General features: G+C 52.2%; 1 protein-coding gene across 2 annotated transcripts in view; it reads left to right on the forward strand.

Annotated features, from left to right (window-relative positions):
• Positions 1-8,555, forward strand: part of SLCO2B1 (solute carrier organic anion transporter family member 2B1) — a 48,588-nt gene extending 40,033 nt beyond the window's left edge. For both annotated transcript variants that reach the window (XM_029957463.1, XM_029957464.1), the window contains exons 11-14: positions 1,451-1,614; positions 3,075-3,139; positions 3,470-3,590; positions 4,697-8,555. In XM_029957463.1, coding sequence (XP_029813323.1) covers positions 1,451-1,614; positions 3,075-3,139; positions 3,470-3,590; positions 4,697-4,880 — 534 coding nt within the window. In that variant the 3' untranslated portion in view covers positions 4,881-8,555. The remainder of the gene's footprint in view (positions 1-1,450; positions 1,615-3,074; positions 3,140-3,469; positions 3,591-4,696) is intronic.
• The last annotated feature ends 300 nt before the right edge of the window (positions 8,556-8,855 follow it).

Consider the following 8,855-nt stretch of genomic DNA (forward strand, 5'->3'; position numbering starts at 1 on the left):
GGCTTGCTTTGCTCCTATGAAGCGCCCGAGGGCACTGGCAGTCTAGACCACTTCTGAAAGAATCCTAGGCTGGCAGCTTTCCAGGCCACATAGCCGTGGGAATTTGGGCTGCAGTCAGACACACCCCTGGGCTCCCCTGGAGGCCATTCCTTGCAGTTGGGAGAGGGATCAGCTTTTACTCATACCTCAGGCTCTAGAAGGGCCCCAGTTTTCCAGGGGTCTCCTAGTAGACTTCACCCTTGCAGGAGAGAGGGCTAGGATTTGTCCTCTGGCCCTGGAGCCCCCAGACCTCAGAAAGCTGTACTCCCTAATACAAGTTCCTCAAACATATTGTGGCCAAAGCTTATTTCTGGATTCCGCTCGCCTCTCTGGGTTCCAGGCTCTTAGTACTAAACCTGTGTCTTTTTCGCTTTCTGCCAGCTCATGGATGCACTCAGGACAATGTTTTCAGTACTTCATCCAGCATTTTAAGTTGTCAGCAGTATGATTGGCAGGGCGCTGGTGCACTGTGCTTCTGGAAGCAGCAGTCCAGCTTCCTCTTTTGTGTCCCAAGCTGTTCACCATGTCTTCTCAGCGCAGCCCTGGAGCGCCTCCCCTCTGCCCTCTCGTGCCGCACTCTCTGCTCCAGCTCTGCACAGCGAAAGATTTGCCGGATTCTTTCCTGCCACTTTCATGTGACCTTGTATTTGACCTTCCCTCTACTCATTTCAGTTTTCCTCTTGGAAAACTCCTATTCATTCCTCAAGACCCAAATTCAACTCCCCTCTTTCAAGAAGCCTTCCTTGCCCCTCAGGTGCTGGGCCAGGGTGCCCATTGTGCTCTCTGCATCTCTCCATCCTGTGCTTAAATCTCCCCTTGAGAGTCTAGTCTGGAACCCAGTGCCCTGGAAGAGGCGCCCTGAGCAGGAAAATCTGAGTTCCTTCCCCAAAACACTCTTGGTTCCTTTGATTCCTTGCGCAGATAGTTGGGAATTTGGAACACTCTGGCATCAACAGGTGAAAGAATGAGAGAATGTGTGTGCACATGTGCATGCGTGTGTATGTGACTGTGTGAGTGTGGATGTATTGTGTGTGGTTGAGTGTGTGAATGTATATACGGGACTGGTGTGTGTGAGAGAGAGTGACTGTGTGGTGTGTATGTGTGAGTATGATTGTGGGAGTGTGGGTGTATGTGAATGTGGGGTGGTGGTGGTGGTTCTTCCAGGCCCCTCTCTCTTTTCTGTTCACTTCACTCTCCCCGCAGCCTCAGCCCATGCGTGTGTGAACCCCATGTCCAGGTACATGCCTGGCTACAAGGGTCAGAAATCCCAGCCTCCAGCCAGCTCCACCCCTGCGCCCCAAGGCTTGTGCCCTTGGGGCCTTCTGGGGCCTTCTGGGGCCTCAGGCCCTGGGCCCAGCTGCTTGCCCTTGGAGGCTCCTGAAGGCTTTTCTCTGCTCCCTCCCCACCCTAGGTTTTCTACACCAACTGCAGCTGCGTGGTCGGGGGAGGCCCTGTGCCCGCGGGCTCCTGCGACTCGGCCTGCAGCCACCTGGTGCTGCCCTTCATGTTCCTGGTCAGCCTGGGTGCGGCTCTGGCCAGTCTCACCCACACACCCTCCTTCATGCTCATCCTAAGGTGAGAGCAGGGGCGGGCCACACCTGGTGGATACGAAGAAGTCCTTAACCCCAGGCAGGGTAAGGAATCCTGGGGGCGGGGTTCCAAGAAGGAGGCCCCTCAGGGGTGCTGGATCCCTACAACCGACCAGGCTCTCACAGCCCTGTCTTCGTCTTCATGCAACCTGCTCAAGTCAAGTTTCCTCCCCATTTACAGATAAGAAAACGGGCTCAGAGAAAGCCAGAACTTAGCCCCAGGTCTTGTCGCAGGTGTTGGGTGGAACAGTGCTGGTGCCAGCGCCCAGGAGCCCAGGTCCTCACTCGTCTCAGGGGACGGGAGGCCACACCCAAGGCCCTGCCCTGGCCTCCCAGTCACAGGGAGGAGAAAGTGGAGTGTCACCTGACTGCCTGCCCCCACCCTACCTGTAGGGGGTGAGCCACAGAGGGTACATCCGGAAAACCAGCCCTATCAGTTGTGGTTCATGACCCTTCAAGTCAGTAAGCACTGTAGGTCCCCTGTGGACCCAGCCCTCGCAGAGCAAGGCCTTTCGGTCCAAGATCTTTCTGGCCAGTGTCCTGAGGGTGCCTGCTGGGATGACCAGTTGTTACCTGAGGCCAGAGTCAGCGTTCCTAGGGTGGAGGCTGGACTAAGGAGACCTTGGAGCAGGATAATTCTAAGTTTTCATTATGCTGGGATTATTTTTCTTCCCTATCTGTTTTTTAGAAATTAGAAGGGGGATGGAGACCATCATAAACACGAGAAGACATGTAGATCTGTAAAACAGATTGGCCCAAAGAGAGAGGGTAGAGGAATCAGATGCCCCAGCAGGCAGCCTGTTTGAGGAGTTACTGCAGGCAGTGTGCTCACGGATGCTGACTCTTGACACCCACCAGCTGTGGGATCTTGGCCAAATCACTTAACCTGTCTAAACATTCATCAGTCTCCTTATCTGTAAAATGGGGCTAATGGTATAAACTACCTCCTGGGGATGACGTGCGGGTTGCAGTGCAGAATGACTGAGTTCATAGTAAGCACTCCCAAAACACCAGCTGCCGGTATTACTACGGAGGAGGAGCCAGTGATTCCCCGGGCAAACCAGGCTGGGGCTTCACAGCACTTGGAGATGTTGGAAGCCATGTCTGTCTGCCAACTTCAGGTTTTGCCAAGTGTAGGAGGAGGGGGGAGTTTGGTGGATCCAGAGGTAGGGAGAGAGGGGAGATGTCTGTGACCAGGAGCACAGGGAGGCCAGCACAGGACCCTGATGGCCAGTGTGTGTGGGGGAGGGCCTGGAATGTGGGGGCTGGGCTCCACAGGTTGAAGGAAAATGGAGTGTGGAGCCTGAGCCCACCCCAACCCCAAACCCACAGACCTTCAGACTGGGGGAAGGCTGGCCCTGGGTGGTGAGAAAGCAGGGCATGGTGAGAGTCCCTTGAGGGCCGAGACCGTCTCAATCCTCATGTCACCGTGTTTCTACTTATTAGGGGAGTGAAGAAAGAAGACAAGACACTAGCTGTGGGGATCCAGTTCATGCTCCTGAGAGTTTTGGGTAAAGAACCTTCCTGGGACCCTTAGTTCAGACACCCACCATGCGCTGGGCCTGGGGGCACAGGGATGAGTGGGACCCAGTTCCTGACTTCAGGGTTCACAGGTCCATTGGGTCAACCGGACCTGGTGCCCTGGAGGTGGGTGTGCAAGCAGCTAGAGAGCCCTCCAAGGAGGCGGTATCTCACACCAGGATGAGGGGTGGGCTTGAGGGCCAAAAACTTATGGGACAAGAGGCCCCAGTGGCTCTAAGGGGTTGTATATGCCAGGAAGTAGGGGGTTGGATAATGCAGGATGCCAGGCCCTGTTGTCCCCTGAGCATCTCCTCCTCCAGCCTGGATGCCCAGCCCAGTGATTCACGGCAGCGCCATCGACACCACCTGTGTGTACTGGGCCCAGAGCTGTGGGCGCCGGGCCGTTTGTCGCTACTATGACCACGACCTCCTCCGAAACCGGTGAGACCTGGGGTGGGGGCTGCCAGGGGCCCCGTGGGTAGGCTGCTGGAAATACTCTTGGGTCTCAGGCAGGACAGCAGCAGGGACGAGAGGCCCATTCATATTCCCCTGCTAGGCAGCAGGTGCTATATCCGGTACTGAGCTCACCAGTCCTGCGAGCAGGCAGAGTCCTGCCACTGTCCCCCACTCTTCTGGATGAAGTAAGTGACCATTAAAGCAGCCCAAAGTCACACAGCTGATAACAGGCAAAGCTGAGCCTCGAACCCAAACAGTCTAATATGGTCTGTGCAGGAACATGTGTCATCATAGCTGACTGTGGGGAGAATCAGGGGAGCAGCCCAGCTGTGAGAAAGATGGGGAGTTGAGGTAGGGTTGGGAGAAGGCCTATCTAGGACAAAGGATGCCTGGGGCCCAGCCCAACTCTGTCTCTTTCATTGGGAGACCTGCATTTTCTGGATCTCAGTCTTCCCTTCTGTGCAATGGGGAGCCCAAAGGAATCTGAAGGCAGAGAGGCTGCTGGGATGGGATAGGGGGTTGAAGGGGACTTGCTAACAGGGCTGGGAGTAGGGAGTTGGTCACTTCCAGCTCTGAGGAGGGCATGGCTCCTGAGGGCTGGGACTGACCAGTGCCCTTTATATAGGAAGAAAGGTTGAATAAGAGCTTTGGCAAGTTAGGAAAACAGTGGAGAGGGAATCCTTTTTTTTGGCAGGTGGGGTGATCCAAAGTTGCAACCTTCAGACCCCCTGAGCCCCTAGACAGAGAGAGGCAGGGCTGGCCAAGGCTATAAACCAGCCGGGCCAGGGCAGGGGAAGATGACCAGGCTTCTGCCTCCCTGCCCAGGACTCCTTCTGCAGAGCCTCCCCCACTTTTCCAGGGAAGGAACCCCACAGGGGTCAACTCCAGGGGCTTCCCTATCTCCCCAACCAAGGCCATGGTGATGGGGTCCATTGCCCTCGGGCTGGAGGCCTCTTTTCCACCCCCAAGTTCTCAATGTCTCTGGTCACACAATGGGTGATGATTGCTGATCCCACTCTGCCTCAGCCCAAGACCATCCAAGCCCTGGACAAGGGAGGTCCTGAGTTCACATGTGCTTTGCTCTTTTCCAGGTTTATCGGCCTCCAGTTCTTCTTCAAGACAGGCTCCCTAGCCTGCTTCGCCTTAATTTTGGCTATTCTAAGGCAGCAGGACAAAGAGGAGAGGACCCAGGTTGCCGTATCCATCCCTGGCCTACAGCAGCAGCAGCCATTAGTGTCAGGGCCAGAAAAGAAGCCTGAGGAATACACAGCGTGAGCTGGTCCTAGTGTGGCAGCCACTGGGGGTACCTCCTCTGGGCTCTTTGCCCACTATTGGGTGTCAGGAACCCTTATTTCCAATTCTGACTCCTCTGATAACTTGCTATTGATTTTGGGCAAGTTTGACCCTCTCTGGGCCTTGTGACTCATCTGAACCAAAGAGTTGTCTAGGGGGTTGGTGTGTTGGCCACTTCTAATGCAAGATGGTCTTCCCCCTCCCTCCCCATCCTGACAGGCTGACCTGAAACCAGGCTTTCCTGGTGGAAGAACTGCATATTTCTCCCAGGCCCTAAGATAGAGAAGTAGACAACAGTAGGCCAGGCTGCCCTGCACACCTGGTCCCAGCCTAGCTTTGCCTCTGACCTGGAGCACCCTCGCTGGGCCTCAGCTACCATCTCTGTCAGATGGAAATGGACTTGGCAGCTTTCAGGCCCCTTCCAGCAATGACCATCTGTGTGGACTCAGGCCTCCTCCCCAGCCCCACTCAGCCTGGAGGTGGGGCCAGGACCGCCTCTGTCAAGAAGTGTCCATTTGGCGCCCCCTGGAGGCAGAGCCATGAGCTCTGAGGGGGACCCACTAGGGAGGGAGCTGGCCTCACAGAACATCCAGGCTGGTCAGGGCCTTCAGCAGCCCTGGGGAGCTCAGCTGAGGGGGAGGCTCACTCTCTGGACTCAGGAAGTCCTAGTCCTTGCCCTCAGGGAGCCACAGTCTGGGTGAGGCCTAGTCTCTGTCTTAGGGGCTCCAGTAGGGAGGGAGACCCAGGTCCCACACATGGGCATTTTCTGACTTCAAAGACCAAACGCACTCTGCACACATTCATCGGTACTTTTGTATTGCCAAGATTTCACACTTCTGACCAGGGGCCACCAAACTCACTGTTACTTTTGTGACTAGAGCCTAATTTCACCATTTCCATCCTGGTGCCTGACTCTGTGTGGACTGGGGCTATGTAGATGTCAGTTCTGTTATAAGCATGTTTTAGGGGTAATATCTGGTTCTCTGTGATGTCTGAGTTACTGTAAGGACCTGTTCTTTGTAAGACCCAGGCCTGTAAGGCTGGGAGTTGTTAATGTCGGGCTCTATGAATGAGTGGGTCTGTGGAAAGCTTGCTCTGAACCACTGGTCCTTATCTTCAGCGGCCTTGCGTTGTTTTATGGCCAATCTTATCTCCCTGAGAAGGAGAGTTTCCCCCATCTACTCCAGCGCATTCTGTTGCCACCACACACCTGACCTGGCTGGGACCTGATGCTTGGGAGGCAAGAGATCTGTCAACAGCAGCTTCCAGAGCCCTGTGCTGGAGGCAGGGGAGAAGCTGGGGGCAGGAGTGGGGCAGGAGTGGGGCACGAGGGCCATGAGGCTCTGAGCCTCTGAGCAGCTCCCTGTGGCAGGGCTTTGAGGCTCTCCCATGTGAAAGAAGAGGAGGAGGAAGGTACAGAAGTTCTAACTCCCATTTGGACTCTATTGGTTGATATCTTTAAATGTTTAACATATATCTGAGCCTGTATTTATCAATGCCAAGAATTTCAAAGTCTTCTCCAATAAGAGGAGGCTGTTCATATGTTTATATTCCTTTTCCCAGTTTTTTCAGAAATAATCTGGAGTTATAGATACAGTTTATTATTAAGTTTGCTCTTGCATAATGTCTCTTGAATTACAAAATTCCTTTCTTACAAATTGCATTAGAGTTTGCAACAACCACATTACTTCTGGCTATTCAGATTTAAGTTTTACTGGATTCATTAGTCACTATTATTTCTTATATATGACATCTTTTCCTGCCTGCACATTCTGGCCTAATGTTCATTTGACTGGGTTACTTCCTCCAGTAACGATTTGAGAAATGGAATCAGGTCATGACGTTTCTGAGTCTTCACCTGTCCAAACTGCCACTCAAGTTTTACAGAAGGGGAAACAGTTCAGAAAATATAGGCAACTACTTGCCCAAGATCAGACAGAACATAGTGGTGAAGCCAGAGTTTTGTGGGAATTGAAGCTTATAATCTTAGGGGAGTCCTCTTTAAAAGAAAAAGGACACACAATTGGTAAGAAAGCAAATATTTACCTATAATGAGAAAAAGAAATAAAAAAATACATCACACAATTCAGGAAAATAGCATATATTTTACTAACTCTTGTGCACACCTCTAAAATACATTCCCCCCACTGACAATTGGAAGGATTTTCTGCAGTCTCGCTCTGGTGATGTCATTGCAAATCTGTTTCTCCTTTGGTGCCCATGTACTCCCAGGGCCAGGCAGCATAAAATACATTCGTGTCATGAGATGACCTCCGGATATGACACCTTGGTGTCACAATGCTGAGTGAGTTGGACAGAGAGTAGGAAGCTTCCTAGACACCGTTCCCTACACAGAGGTTGCTAGCAATGATTTATCTATACACAGAGGTGACTGGGAATCACATAAATATATCCCAGTGGGCCCAAATTAAGTTGATCCTCATTCATCTGCCCCTTAGCCAGATCTCAGAAATGCCTATGGCCCCTCCAACTACCTCACATAAAGAAAAACTGGGACACAAGTAGTAGGAGTAGAAAGAACTAACAATCTTAACTGATTGTGGTTAAAGCATCTTACTTTTGCAAATTTCCCAAGGATATGACAACTTTAACACACTGCAGAGGCCCCTTCCTGGGCCTGGGGAGAGAACCAGATACTCAAGCAGCTTTAGCTTCATGCTGAATCCACCTCTGGGTCAAGCTGAGCTCTGATGGAGAAAATGAGATCTTTCTGTTTAAAATCTCCCAGGCTGGTTAGGGTAAGGAGGCTCCAGGGGTCATCACAAGAGAGACATGGGGCTGAGAGCCAGGGGTGGAGCAGGTCAGGGCTGGAGGGGTTCCCAGGGACTGATGGATTCCAGGGAGCCATGCTCTTATGGCCTCTGGCCAAGGAGAAGCCACAAGCAATTGCATCTGTGAGCTCACTTTCTTCTCACCTTGCCTCTGGAAACTGGGAGAAGGATTCAGTCTCCATGCAACTGTTTGACCAGTGGTAAAATCTAGCAGTTTCTCCTGGGACCAGAGCAAACATCTCGATTCCTTTCCCAGAGGCCCCTTTGCCTGAAGCTGGGAGCCAGGAGCCATGACTAGAGTGCAAATAAATGAAGAGCAAGAACCCACAGCACCTTCACCATTCTTTGGCCATGCTGACTACTCTCCCCCTAACATGCCCAACATGCGCACTTCCCACTACCTAGTAGGCTTCTTCATCCCCACCCTACTGCTTGGCTCTCCATCCTACCTCCTGAAGTTCTACCCAACCTTCCAGACTCAACTCAAAGGACACCACCTCTAGGGAGACCGCCTGGTATAGATAATGGAGGGTGGATGACAACCACCTTAGAGAATCTGATAAAAAGATGTATATCCATTAAAACTGCAGACAGTCATATAAACACTTGTGCATTTGATTTCTGAGGTTGGGGGCCATCTGAAGTCTGGATGTAGACCTCCAGCAGAGTGGAGTGAAAAGAACAGAGTTTTAGAGTCCATGAGATTTGGGTTCAAATCCTGACTGCCACTTACACACAGTGTAACCCTGAACAAGTGAGTTAACTTCTCTGCATCTGTTTCTTCACTTGTAAGATGAGGCTGATCCTTCTTCTCTCCTATCTCCCAAAAGTTGTGAAGACCAAATAATAACATACGGGCAGTGCACCCAATGACTAATATTTGTACGTTTCCTTCTCCTGTCCCTGAAAGAATTTAAGGAACACACTGAACATGGGGGAAGGATGGGGGCGAAGACAGAAGGAGGAGGTGCCACGGAGGGAGACACACTGCCCTGGCTGCAGCTCTGCTTGTCCCCTAATCTCTCTTCCACTGTCAGCCAGGGCTCAGCCTTCCCAGCCTTATCTCTCCCCACAGCCAGCCTGGGACAGCTTTTCTCAACTAGATTTACATTTTTATTGATTTTCTTTCTCTCTTCTAGAGCAGTCCTTTCTCCTGCTTCCCCTT

Source organism: Suricata suricatta, chromosome 11, assembly GCF_006229205.1.
Source record: "Suricata suricatta isolate VVHF042 chromosome 11, meerkat_22Aug2017_6uvM2_HiC, whole genome shotgun sequence".
Classification (NCBI taxonomy): Eukaryota; Metazoa; Chordata; class Mammalia; order Carnivora; family Herpestidae; genus Suricata; species Suricata suricatta.